Below are 14,251 nucleotides of genomic sequence, written 5' to 3' on the forward strand. Positions count from 1 at the left end.
TGCCCGGCCCCGGCCCGGGGGTCAGGGGGGGCGCCCTCGCGGGACCGGCGTGACCCCTCTGCCCTGAGCCCCGTGACTGGGGCCCCGGCCCTGCCGCGGGTGGGGGGAGGCCCTGCCCGGCCCCACGGGCCACCTTAAGCGGCAGCGGGGACGGGGAGGCCGCGCCGAGCACATGGGCACGTTAAAGCAGCCCCGACCCGGCCCCACGGTGCGGGGGACCCTTCACCCCCGCGGGGGACCCCTTCGCCCCGCGGTCCCGCCGGGAAACAGGGCACAGCCCCCGCCGATACCGGCCGCGGAGGCCCCAGCGCCCTTCCCGGGGAGCCCCTGCATTGGGGTCTCGCCCACCCGTGAGGCGGCGCGGGGCCTCGTCCCGGCTGCCGCGCGGGGGTCGCGGCCGGGCCGCCCCCGCCTGGTGCGGAGCAGTGGGGCGGCTGCGTGGGACCCCTCGGCCGGCGGCGCCCCACGGCCACGCGTGCCGGTGACGCCCCGTGCCCCACGGCCGCGACCAGGGGCTGTCCCCACCCCTGTCGGGGTCCTCGCCCCCCGCGTGTCCCGGACCCGCGAACCCTCGGGCCCGCGAGCGCACCCCGCGGAGGGCGCCCCCCGGCGGCCGCCCCCTCCCCGCCGGGGCGCGGCCCCTTTAAGGTGCGGGGAGGGCCCGGGCGCCGAGCTCTCGCGGGACTTGGGGGCCGCGCTCTCGCGAGGCCGGGGCCATGCGCCGATTGGCTGCGAGGGGTTGAATGTAAGATGGCGCCCAGGGAGCTGTGAGGGGAAAAGACTCGGGGCCGAGGCGACGGCGGCGCGAGGCGACGGCGGCAGCGGGGCCGGGGTGAGGCGGGGCCGGGATACGCCGCGGCGCAGCGGGGCTGTCGGGCCGGGGGGGGTGCGCGGCGGCAGCGGCGGGGCCGGGCGGGGCCTCCCGTCGGGTGCGGGGGGAGGCGGCGGCGGTTCCGGGGGCGGCGCGGGCCCGGCGGGGAGGGGGAGGGGAGGGGAGGGGGCGGTGCGGGGACGCGCGCGGCTTGGCCGTGCACGCGCGGGGCGCGCCCCCCGCTCGCCCCCCCACCCGCACCGGGCGCGTCCCCGCCTCCTCCCCCCCCCCGCGGGGCGGCCCCTTCCCCGCGCGGGCACGGGCGGCGGCAGCGCGCGCCGGAAGGCGCGGCCTCCGCCTCTGCGCGGCGCGGCCCTCTGCGGCCGCCGTCCCCGGCGAAGCCCCCAACATGGCTCCTGCGGCGGGGGGGGGGGGGGGCGGGCGGCGCGGCGCCTCCCGCGGGCCTGGGCCCGGCCGACCCGCCGGCGAACAAAGGCGGCGGGGAGCGGCCCGGGCAGCGCTGGCCCGCCCGCGGGCGGGGGCCGGCCGTGCCGCAGGAGGAAGCCCCGCGGGCTCCGCGTCCCCCGCTCGAGCAGGGGAGAGGCTTAGCCGCGGCCGATGATCTCAGGGGCTAAATATGGAGCTTCGCCTCGTCTGGGCTGGGTGGCGGGGCGGTCCGTGTCGTTCCCGTCCGTCCCGGGCCTCGGGGCAGCGCCGGGCCGCCGCCGCTCGGCCGGGAACACCTGCGGGGGGAGGTGGAGGGGGGACCTCTGGATACGGTCACTGCTGCTGCCTTGTTCTAAGTTCTGTCTTCCAGTAACTCCGGTGTCACCGGCTGCGCTGCGCCTGTCACTGCACGGTGCGAGCGCTCTGCGCCCCGTGACAGATGTGCTCACACACTCGTTCCCAGTAACGCTCACCAGGCTGAGGGATACAATGGTTAGGAATTGGGCATCTCACAATTCTTCAGTAGGAGCGGCTAGCTGCGTGAATGATCATATTTTTCTTTTCTGATTCTTTTTTTTTTTTTCTTAATGGAATACATATTAAAAATAAAATGGCTTTAATAAAGAAAGAGGAACTGGGGATGGAAAGGGCTTCTTTGTTCTGTCTTCTCCAGAACGTTACAAGTCTAAGAGCTCAGGACAAGAGCAGCAGAAATACATGCAACATGGTGACTGGTGAGTCCAGATTGTCCACATGCTGCAAGTTGTGTGTGTGTTTTCAGTAACCTCAGTCTAAGTTTTATGAACTAACCGTATGTGCTCATGATCTTCAAAGAATTTCTTGAACTTATTTCCTGGAAAAAATGCAGTTATGCTGAACAGGGAGGAATTACCTTCCTTTATCGGAGAAAGCTTATTGCCTGGACGCTCTTTTTTTATTTTAAAATGCAGTATTAAAAACATGCTGCTGAGATCTAGTGAGGATGGGTGGTTGCTGTTTCTAATGCGTGTCTGCGGGATAAATGGAATGCGTAAATTATTATGTTTTAATAACTAACAGTAAAAGTGGCAACTGCAGCAGCAAGCTGTGTATGTTGCCCTACAAAAGCCTGTTGAATGCACCCTTGAGCCTTAAAGAGGTTTTCTGTCATAAATGCAGGTGGGTTTCGTTTTAATAAATTGGGAGTGCAGCATTACTTTCCTGAATCTTCATCTAGACCTGGTACCTCTGCTGCTGTGTAGGGTTTTGTGAAGTGCAGTTTTGAGTGGTTCAGTGCTTTTAGTTAAATAACCCCAAGCAGCCTTCAAACTGACAGGAACGGCTCTGGGAGAAACTTAGTCCAGCCCGCACCATTACCTGCGGTGTCTTTAGCTCCTTTCTGATTGCCAGAGTTGGAGAGCTGCAGAGAAAACCAAAGGAAGATACTGCTGCTGTTCCGGAGCAGGAACAAATACCACGTGGCACAGTGGGGTTCTGATCCATGCTTGGGACTTCACGTGCTGCAGTGGCTCAGATGAGCATTTCACTGTTTTAGGCATTAGTGGCTCTCAGTGTAGTGACTTCAAGCAAACATAAAGGAAGATTTTTCCATGCTAGAAGAGAGGAGAAGAGAGATTCCTTCTGGCAGCTTGTGACAGAGGAAGATTTGCTAGTAGGGGAAGACTGGCCTAGTAGGCTCTTGATGTTGATGCTAGGAAGAACTAATTAAGATGGAGCAGCTGAGCAGGGTCAAGGATTTGTATCTAAGAAATTAATGCTGTGTTTGTTCCGCTTTCTGGTGGTTGAAAGAGGTAGGTGATGGTTTGGTGGTGGACCTTTTCTTCTTGATCTTTGGGCCTGCTGCTTATTCATCTGGGTTTCTGGTGGCTTCTGGTTTCTCCTGCGCAGGAGCGCAATGTACATGTGAGCAGCTCTTGATAGAAGGGCTTGGAGTTCCAAAAGTAAAAGTGAGGGCTAATAGATAGCCGCTGTTGAAAACAGCGGCCCTGCTGATCTCCGCGGTCTCTCCCTTGGCAAGATTAACAGAAAGTGAATAGCTATTCCCTGAGCCACTCCAACATAATATGCACCAATGCAGGAGCAAGGAAGAAGGCAGGACCTTTGCCGAGAGGTGAGCCCATCCTATTCAGCAGCAGCTAACTGTCAAAGAGCATATAATCTCAAAGAGTACCTGTAGTGTTCACCTCTGGGTTCCCAGTGTGGCATCCTTGAGGCTCATTCTTCAGAAGAGTCTTCCCTCTGAAAGCTGTGTCTGCTAGTGCCCCTCAGAGTGGACATGCAAAATGATTATGCTGTTCTGAAAGCCTCGCTGTAGTGTTGAAGTCAACTATTTGCAAGTTCCAAGTAGAAAATCGGGACAAGTTAATTGCTCAAAATCCATTTTCCAGCTTCAGAGTATGTAACGGAGCCTCTTACAATTAGATGCAAGATGCATTCGAGTGTGCCTGGCGTAGGTCCTGTCTGAGTCACTGAGGATGCGTTAACAAGGTTGTTCTCTATTCGTTTCACCCTGGACATATGGTCACCTGGGAAAGGGTTAATAATGTGTCCTGTAGAGGTGTAGAGTGGCTCCTGGAGGAAACCTCACTCAGCAACTAAGTGAATAGTCTTACTGGCTCTATCATGCGGAGCTGGCTTGAAAATGTGTCAGATCAGAATCTCTGAAAGGCAGGAGAATTGTTTTTCTGTCCAGCTGTGGGCGCTACAGGAGCTTCTGTATGCTGGCCTTTACAGAGTTGTTGGATTTACTAAGTGAACACTGTTAGCTGGTGCTTTTTACTAAACATTGATGCATGTTTTAAGAATATTTTCTGTAGAGCAAGACAGTAACAAATGTTGCTTAATAACTCCAGAAACTATAGATACAGCGCAAGTTGCCTCATGTGTGTTCCCCTTACCTTTGATATTCATTCTTTCTCCTATGAGCCTGGTCCAATGCACTAGCCATGAACCTCCTCCATGTAAACAAAAACTTCTGTGTGTTTAGACTGCTGTCACGTAACAGTAAAGAGTGGTTAGAATTTGCTCTAGCTCCCACTGATGTTGGTGGGAGTTGGAGCTGGACTTATGGGATACGCTTGGGTGCCACTGGGAGCCTAGAACTAAATCCCATTTTCACGCAGGCTGTTGCAGTTGTATGCTCAACCACATATTTCTGTCTTGGTTCCACTTGGTTAAATCATGGTAAAATGATATAAAAGGTTCTGCTTTTGTACCTATTCTCTTTAGAACTACAGTCATAATGTACATATAGTGATGTTTGTCCCTTTTTCCTCCTTTCCGCAGCTTGATCTAGTAGTACTGAATCACCTCTTCTAGTCCTAATCTTGTGCTGTTTCACATCTTTTCACAACCATCTCAGTATCTGGGAGTGTTATAGCTCAAATCTATTTTATCCTTTATCAAGACTAATTGGTGCCTTAGAAACAACCAGTATACTCACTGCAGAAACAATTTGTGGGTTTAAACAAGATAAGTCAATAAGAGAAGAATGCTGTCAGAGTATACCCTAGAGCTTTCTAATGTTCTCAGGTGGAGTCATCTTTTTTGTTGGTTTTTTTTTTCCTTGCTCTCACTTCCTCCCTGATCATCTAATTTCTTTTTCTGTCTCTCTTTTGTCTTCGTACACGGCATGTTTCATGTTAACCTTTTCCTATGTTAAAAGGACATCAAGAACCGATGCTGCTGTTGCCTTTGTCATTTCCAGAGCTCTGCTTCTCCATGTGTGTAGTTCCCCGTTTGAGGAATCTCTTGTTTCCAGCACTCTCCTTTTGCTTGCTATGTTCGAATCGATAAGGCTGTTCTAGTCCTAATAGCAGTGGGCTGAATGCTGCATCTGATGCTCTTCTGTTGTGCTTCCCATTAGCTGCCTAGAATAGAACCGCATGGCCTGATAGAACATACTGCTCGGTTCTCCCACCTCTGTGGCTGTGAAGCAGGGCCACAGATAATTGATTTCTAAGCTTCTCTCACTAATACTGCATGCTGCAAATGAATGAAATGTGTGACTTGATTTCGTCTGTTATGGGACTCACCTGGTCTGGGTGAAGTACAATGCTAGAAGATTTTTCATGGCAGTGAGCTCTTTGAATAGTACTGCAGTTACACCTGGTTATCGTTCAGACTTCCCTGAGCTGCTAAGGGTTAATCTGAGAAATGTGTAGTAGCACAAGATGCCTCGTAAAACTAAAGCATCTGTCTCAGGCATCTGGCTGTGCATGTTTGCTAGTTTTCATACGGTACTTGATATGAGAGATTAGTTACTGGAGTTGGTAATATCCTTGCATCAAAGGAGTGCTGTAGTTAAGACTTTAACTTTCTCTTTCCTTAAGGAACCCTAAGGACCTTGCAATATGAATAATTCTCTGGAGAACACCATTTCCTTTGAAGAATACATCCGTGTGAAGGCGCGAACGATCCCCCAGCACAGGATGAAGGAGTTTCTGGACTCCCTTGCTTCCAAGGGGCCGGAAGCTCTGCAGGAGTTCCAGCAGACGGCCACCACCACAATGGTGTATCAGCAGGGTGGCAACTGCATTTACACGGACAGCACAGAGGTGGCTGGGTCTTTGCTTGAACTTGCTTGTCCTGTGACAACCAGTGTCCAGCAGCAAACTCAGCCAGAGCAGCAAATACAGGTTCAGCAACCCCAGCAAGTCCAGGTAAGCGTCTTAAATATTCTCTATATGTATATATGACTTGCTAACCTGTGGAGTAGTGTTCAGAGCCAGCTACTATCTAACCTGAAACCACAAGCGAGCACTTAAGAAGCAGGGCCAATTAACTTTATACAGAACAGCACTATTTCCTTTTCATTTAAGGAATTTGGTAGTAAATTTCCCTCTTGACTGTGCCTCCATTGAGCAGGAGGAGTGGCATACATAGCAATGTAGTGGTGTAACCTATTGGAGAAATGGTTGACAGTTCTGGCATGTACACAGCTCCCTGAAGCCTTGCACTCTGTTTGAAGCTGCTATAAATACCACCCCCCTCTGCTGGTCTTACTTTATCTGGTTCTTCCAGGTGGTTGTGGGATCTAACTCACCTTCAGGTTTTTTAAATGAAATCAGTAATCTTTAAGTGATTTTGCTTGAACGTTCTAAAAGTTGTAGTTCTTAAATTGACTTTTAAGTCGGGGGGAAAATGCAGGGATGTCAACTTACGTTATGAACCAGGGGGAGATACCTTTCAGGAAAGGGACTCTGAAAGATGCATATGTGTCAAGGTAGATTATCCCCTTGCACAGTGGAAGGAGTCTTCTCCATTTTTTTTTAATAGGTATTACAGTAATTTGTATTAAGTATTAAATGAGCAAATCCAGTACCGGGGTGGGGGGGAACGAAACATATAATTTAGGATAACTGATTTGGTCCTCAAACACACGTCTTAAATTGAAGAGTTTATAGGTGGCAGGGCATTTACTAAGGTTCTCTTATGATATGTCTCCAAACGGCTGAACACTCTCTACAGCTGTAATTCGATACACTTAAGATTTGAATCTTCCTGCCTTCTGTAGCATGAATGTAAAGTTGTGAGCTTTCCTCTTTTGCAACAAACGAGGGTATGGAGACACAAATTACTGGAGATAAGGTAGTGTGAACTTGCTGCGGTGCAGTAGACTTGTGCTAACAGCTTACTTGCGTGCTTTTATCCTCCAGCAAAGGCAAACCTACCTCTTTCACTGGGTAACTCCATCTCCAATTACTCTCTCTATTGAGTAAATGAATGCTCAACTGGGACTTCTGTAAGCTGTTGCCCTACAGTAACTTGTGTCAGAAGGCTTTTGAAGAATAAAAGCCTCTAGTCTCACAGACATGACTTGGATCTCTGCATGAGTCTCTTAAAACTGATCAAGGGTGCTTTTGGTTCTGCCAGCTAGTGCATTTTTTGGGAGACGTTCAGTAGAAGGACTAGGAGGGTTGGCTTTTTTGGGTGCCTCAGCCTTGAAGATGTGCAAGGCCCCCAGACCAATTGTAAAAGTCAGAAGGAATCTCTCTTTCTGCTCCCCCCTGCCCCCCCCCCCCCCCCCCCCCGCTGCTGCCTTCTTTCAGAACTAGTCAAAGTTCAGGCTTGACCCTTGCAAGCCTTCTAGTAACAGAGATAGGGAGGGAGGTCATATATCATATGCTCCAGAGAAAAATAAATCTCCTGACCTTCTTGAAAATAACCATAGAGTTGCTGCCAGAGACCTGTTCCTGTTTTTTAAACTGAATGGCCTGCACCCTGAGGAGTATGAAAAATATCTGATGAAAGTCGAGGTTTCAACAGCTTTCCTAAAGAAAGTTGTCTACCCTCTCTCCCTTGTTTCTGTTGTGACTCTGCTTTCACATCTGTCAGAACAGATCATAATTAGTGTTTGTGTTGCTACCCTGCTGCTCACTTTAGGATGTTTCAAGCCCCCAGAACACTGGTACTAGATGTGGCTGCAGCTTTTGTGCATCAGCAGTGCAGCTGGGTTCATGTGTATTTGAGCAGCTAGCTCAGAATTATCTTGAAGTGAATGAATTAGCCTTACTTTTTTGCCAGGATGGGGTGGAGAGGAATGTCTTTACCCCCTTGCAGGAGTGTTTTTCTGTCTTTCAAGATTTCTTATGGAGATGTGATTTATGTTAAATGCATGATTTAGTGTTCACCTGTCTCAGGACTGTCACTGTGGCAGCAGTAGCAGAGCACGGTGTCTTGAAAAAAGCTGAATTTTGTTGTGACACTGGGGTGACAGTGTTCCACTAGAGCAGTGCACCTGATCCAGCTGGCTCGCTGTGCTAAAATACTGCTTGTGTTGTATTATGAGAAATTTTGGTCAGCCACTGAAGCTTTTGATCAAACTTATGTCATCCCAGTACTTGACTTGATAATCTGTTTAGTTCTTGCTAATCCAATTGCAAATCAGTGGAAGACCCTTTGAATGACTACGCTTATGTCTGGCAGTGAGACAGTGGTGCTGAAGGTGACTAATAATATGACCGGTCAGATGACCTCACGGTTGCAAGTGCTGATGACAACCATATGATCATAAAGATAGACAGATGATGCTCAGGTTTCATCCTAGATTTTACTTGCTGTGAACAACCAAAGACAGTGCGTGACTGCTTGCTGCTTTTATTTATCCTGGCAAAATAAATTTCCTGTTTGAAGAAGTTGTCACCTTAGGGTTTTCTTGCCTAAAAGGTTCAACAAACTGTTGCCAAGTGTTTATTTTAAAGGCTGAGTGGATGCAACTATTGGGTTATATACTAGTCAGTGCTACAGTACAAGTGTCTTGGAGCTCCTTCAATGCCCAGTATCACAGCGGTGCCATTAGTGATCTTAAGAAAGAGTTTAGTATGTCAAGTTGTCATACCCTGTGCTGCATCAGGGGATGGTTGTGAAGGGCTGTGTTTTGCTCCAGTCAAGTAAGAGTCTTATCAGCTCTGCCTTTGGTGGGATTGTTGCTGACTTGTCTTGTGCGTTGAGGCCATCAAATTGATGATGCCAGTGAGAAGAGGTGTTAGCACTGACTTGCTTACTGAATATGGTATTTCTGCAGAGGTCAGTAAACTTCTTGCGCCTCTTCCTCTTCTGCAAGAAGATTTAACTGAAAGAATATCAGAGGACAGAAAGTATCTTTGCTTGGGATACATACAGTGCATGTGGGGAAGATCCTCAGCTTCAGCTTTTTTATTAAGACAGTGTCTGATGGCTAGGTGGCAAGAGCTTCTTGGACAGGGCTTGAGGGGAGGATGCTGCAGGTGTGCAAGATCACAGAACTATATAGGGAAAGGTTAAATGCCTGCATAAAAGGTCTCTCAGTTAAGGCTTATGCCTTTCTAATTGCTCGGTTCCTTATGTGTTTGCTGTTCAGCTTTTACTTTTTCAGTCTTCCCCCAGTGTATTCTGTGACTTCAGACCGTTATAGGATGCTGGGCATTATTAATGACATAAGGCAGGGAAAGATGCCCTCAAGTATCTCAGAAGAAAATCTTATCTCGGGCTCTGCATAGAATACACCTTTCCTTCACTTCTGATGGATGCAGCTTCCCTGTGCCCCAGTCTTGGTTCTGAAGGTTAGCCTGGAGGTAGAGCTCCTATTTGCTTACCTTTGAAAAGCATCCCAATAAGATACTAGCAGCTAGTATTGATTGGTATTTGCTAGGGCTGAGTGTACCCCTTCAAAGAATGGTTATAGTCAAGAGCGGTGTTTTCAAGGTAGCACCTTCTTGTACGTGGCAGTAGGTTCCTCTTTGAGAGGTAACCTGTTTTCTTTTCCCTGCTTCACGTGTTTTAACTCTTAGGCCTAAATCCTGCCGCAGCGTACAGCTTGACAACGTAATCTTGATATTGTAACTGTTCAAACACACACAAGGCCTAATTTGGCCTGTGGAATTCTCTCTCCGATGTTGATAAATGAGCAGAGCAAAAACCTGGAGTGAGAATCTGTCTGGCAGTTGTTCTGAAAAGCTGACTTGTACACTCCCCGTAGACCTTGTTTACTTAAATAGATAGCAAAGGACTTCCTGTAAAGTAGTTGAATAACAAGTTTCAACATTTCCTGCTACTTCAGTGATCAGTCTTCTCACCTACTCTGTACTTCAGATCTGTTTTGTACTTGTGTGTATGCTTTCTGGCATAACGTTAGAAGGAACTCTTTATTACAGTGTTAGTTTTTAATGCTGGAGTTGCTTTAGCTTAGGACTGTTGTTGAGGGAAGTATAGTTTAAGCCTTCTTTCCTTAAATTGGGCTAAAAAATAATTATGAGATTGTTCTTCTGCTCTCACTAACTTCTTGTCCAAGTGTTTGACTTCTGTCGGCTTGCTCAGGTGTGGAAGTTTGAGGTGCACCTGCATTACTTCTGGGAGGGAGTTGGAGCATACTTCCCGCAGCAAGTTTGCCACCTGCCCCCACTTACCTCTCCTAGGTTTGGAGCCTGTCATTTGGCATTCCCTTCAGATGAAACTAATCCATAAGATGCAGTCTTGTTGTGTCTAGGTGTTTGTCTAGCTTGGCTAGCGGGCAAGACTAGGCCTAAGTTTGAAATAGTCTTCTGGAATGTATAGTGTGGACACGTTAATAGGTCTTCAGTCTTGCTCTGAAGGTCTGCTCTTGGTGTAATCCTACTACTTGCTAGTGTAAACATAGCTTCAGAAACCAAGATGTGTTTGTGAAAAGAGGCATTTAAGAGCCTATCAGGTGCTCTAGGGCAAGCTAGATATCAGAAAATCCATGCAGGCAAGAGTTAGTATGCATGCTCATTTGGAGTTAGGTTTTAGGAAATACTGTGTAATCCAGTCAGTCCACAGATGAGATTTTCTTTTCTTGGGAATTCTTTCAGCGTCATTGTTTCAGAACTGCAGTTCTGCAGTCTGATTCCTTGTTGGGCAGAGAATCTGCACAGGGCAGACATGAATCCTAGTTGGAAGTTTGTCAGAGTTAGTCTATCAACCACAAGGAAAAAAAACTTTCGGAAACCAGGCTTCATGTGTTCTCATGCTCGTGGAGTTACTTATTTTCTCTTTGCATGTGCTCAGTTCTAGACAGAATATGTTTTTGAGCTTAATGTGACAGAAGATTCCTTTAAGGGAATCGTAAAAATTTAGTTCTGCCCTTCTGTTAGGATGCAGGGCTGACTTCTAATGCTTTTGATTCTCTAGTCAACTAGTACTTGGTCCAACTTCTACCTATTTTATGGTAAAATGGCATTTCTCTGTGTCATGGTAGTCTGCTGGGAAGTGATTATTTTCATGCTGTTAGATCCAAACTTCTGGCAATAAGCAGTTTTTTAGTACTGGTAACTTGGCATGTTCTTCTCTTGCACCAGTATAACCCAGGAATTCCCGGCATAACATGTTCTTGCTTTAATCTTCAGCATAAGGTAAAGATTTAAAGTCCTCCCTGTTGGTCTTGGCCTGTAAATTTAAAGCATTCTTCTTTGTACAGTCTTTTAAAAAGTCAACCGCTGGTGATGTTTAGTGTAACTCTTTGTCCTTTTTTTTCTCAAAAAGCAAGTTAGACAATGAGGTCAACGTAAGAAGCTCTGGTCTCAGACTGGGTTGAAGTCTGTAAATCTGAAATGAATGCTTGTAGCACTCCTGGGTACAACCTACTTGAAAAAAGGGAGGGATCTACTACAAAATACAGTTGTTAAAAATGGATGTGTAATTCACAAGGGATGCATAATGTGCAGTAGGTAGAGCTCCAATATTCTTTTAAATAGGAGCAGTCTCTAGTGAGAAGCATGATGCCTGCAGTTTGCAGCATGGAGAACTTCTAGTGATTCTGGAGTCTTGACTTCTTCATCTTGTATGGGACTGGACTCATTCTTTGGGTGTTAACAATAACACTGTGTGAACTCTAAAGCAGTAGCAAGACATCCTAGTTGTAGGGGTTAGGATTTAGTCCTGGGGGAGTATCGTAGGGCCTCAGGTCATGATTGCTCATCTGCTGAAAGTGATGGAAGTTGTCCGTGACTTTTAGAGACAGTAGGCTCAGGCTCTAAAATGGTTAATGGTTCAAAGCTGCACCAGGGGAGGCTTAGACTGGACATTAGGAAGCATTTCTTTACTGAGAGGGTGGTCAAACACTGGAGCAGGCTTCCTAGAGAGGTGGTCAATGCCCCAAGCCCGTCAGTGTTTAAGAGGCATTTGGGCAATGCCCTTAACAACACGCTTTAGCTTATGGTCAGCCTTGAAGTGGTCAGGCAGTTGGACTAGATGGTCGTTGTAGGTCCTTTCCAACTGAAATAGTCTATTCTATAAAAGCGGAAGGAAGAAAATGCTGTCTTGTCGGGTCTGTTCTTGGACCGTGCCTCTCTTGCTGACAATGCCTCTTGCTTAAATCTATTCCGTTACCTTTCTAATTACACTTACGTGATAAAATTGTTTCAGCACAGGAGCGGACTTTCAATTCTTAACTGCAAGCAAAAAAAAATAGCCTTTACTTTGTATATGTTACAGCAGTAACAGGAACTGTAATGTAAAATTTTTATGAAAGAAGGTGGGGGTACTTTTAAGGTGTTCTCAGTCAACCTGTGCAGGTTCTGAAAACATACTGCAGAAGTACAGGATAGATGACACATTTACCTCTTTCTGTGACATGATTTTGAATCCTAGCAGATAAAGCAAATGTTTCTTGTGTGAAACTGAAAATTTATCAGTGCAATAATGCATTTTAGTTTGTCCAGTCTTGGGCCTTTGCTTCGCAGGTAATCTTTTAAACAAGGACTTAAGTTAATACTAAGGACTGTATTAGTGATTTTTAAAGTCGGATATTTTAGAGAATACTTGCCTCAGAGGTGTAATTGAAATGGGCTTTCTTCAACTGAACTCTTAACGGGGGTCTGAGCTTGGGCCTGTTTGCCCAAGGCAGTACTCGCGCTGTAGGGCAGTATGATAAGAGTATCAAATAGAAGGGAAGAAGCATCCCATAGGTGACTTCATCTTTTTCAATTAACTGCCTGATCAAATCACTCATTGATGCAGCTTTTTAAACTGTCATGCTGACACAAGGTCATGTGTTTCTTGTTACCTTGCAGGAAATTATTATAGAAAGTCCACATCATCTGGATTACACTATACTGCATATAGCTCCCAGCAGGAACCTGTAAAATTGCCTAGTCTTCCTGGAAACAGAAGTAGTTCTTAACAGGAGGTGACTTAAGAAACTGGTCTGCAAGTGGTGCATTTTGCTACCCTACTTTTTTCCTTAGCAACTCTTAATTGGCTGCAAATGAATCCTTAACATTTTTAAAGACTTCTTAGAGGTGATGTTGGGAAGTGAGATTTTGTGTATTTGCGCAATGCAGACCTGCGTGGTAGTTCTTCTTGGTATTGGCAGGCTGGCTAGTGTGGCACCCCTGTGCAAATGCTACGTTAGCTTGACTGACTCTAGAAAGTGAGGTAGAAAAGCGTGAGAGAACATGAGTAGGAAGACATAGTTTTGCAACTAAAAAAATCTGTGTTGGCTTCAAACTTCATATGGCCCTCATAGATGCCACTAATAAAGCTCTACATCTCTCAGTTGGATTTGAAAGGAGAGGTTGAGTAATTAATTCCCTCCCTTAAGATACAGTGTTAAGGAAGCCTGGAGAAGCAGATGATCATGGGAACCTGGGATATCACTTCTAGGACAAGGCAGGTGCAACAAAGTGGTCGTTAAATGTGGGGGACAAAGTGGTGAAGTGTCTGGATGAGGAGAGCAGCCCTCACTTGGTGCCCTGGGGGTGAAGATACCAGCTGGGTTGGGTTCGAGGCCTGGAATGTGAAGTTGTTGAGGCCTGAACTTTGTGTTGGGGGCTACCTCTGACTCCTAGCTTTAAGTGTGCTCCTGGACTGCAGCTAGATAGTGAGACGGACCTTGGACAAGTGAGCATTGATGTGAGAGGCTGTGATTTCCCCCCCCCCCCCCCCCCCCCAAAATAAAAGGAGCTGTGTTTGGATCTAAGTCAACGTATTTTGTCCATGTTATTCAGCATTGTGTAAGTGCATGAGCTAGAAGATACAACTGAGTAATTTGGACAATAAATGGAATTAAATGGAATAAGTAAATAATGAAAAAAGAATTTGTTTTAATTATCACTGCCAAAGAAATACTTATGAAGTTTAAAAAACAAATGCTGCAGTGTTGCCCCTTAGTGCATGACAACGATTCAGGTTGAACTTGCAACTTTCTGTGTTGACACCCGCTTGTGTAGCGTTACTATTAGTGGTTGGTTTCAAAATAATATTTCTGTGCTTTATGTGGAAAGAGCCAAGTGCTGGTTTCAACTTACCCATATTTCTTACTGCCTGTCACTGGCAAGTGATCCTGCAGCCATTTGGGGGGCTGGGGTTGAAAGCAGTAAAACAATCTTTAGAGCGTAGTAAGAATGAAGCAAGCTCCTGCATTTTGTAGCAAGATAAACTTAATATCAGAATTGTAATGCGCGTGACCTTAAAGTCTTGCTATTGCAAGGCCTATGCTGAAATAACATTTTAGCAATGCAAATAGCTCTGAAGACTCTTTTGGCTTCCAAGGATGCA

General features: G+C 47.3%; 1 protein-coding gene across 4 annotated transcripts in view; it reads left to right on the forward strand.

Annotated features, from left to right (window-relative positions):
• The first annotated feature begins 748 nt into the window (after window positions 1-748).
• Window positions 749-14,251, forward strand: part of QRICH1 (glutamine rich 1) — a 28,923-nt gene continuing 15,420 nt past the window's right edge. The window contains exons 1-4 of one of the 4 annotated variants that reach the window (XM_076346492.1): window positions 749-832; window positions 1,932-1,992; window positions 4,923-4,980; window positions 5,590-5,919. In XM_076346492.1, the coding sequence (XP_076202607.1) occupies window positions 5,611-5,919 (309 nt within the window). In that variant the 5' untranslated portion in view covers window positions 749-832; window positions 1,932-1,992; window positions 4,923-4,980; window positions 5,590-5,610. Of the gene's footprint in view, window positions 833-1,445; window positions 1,993-4,922; window positions 4,981-5,589; window positions 5,920-14,251 lie in introns of those variants that run through there. The other 3 variants (XM_076346491.1, XM_076346493.1, XM_076346494.1) reach the window with 3 other exon arrangements.

The sequence above is a fragment of the Aptenodytes patagonicus genome, chromosome 8 (assembly GCF_965638725.1).
Source record: "Aptenodytes patagonicus chromosome 8, bAptPat1.pri.cur, whole genome shotgun sequence".
NCBI lineage: Eukaryota > Metazoa > Chordata > Aves > Sphenisciformes > Spheniscidae > Aptenodytes > Aptenodytes patagonicus.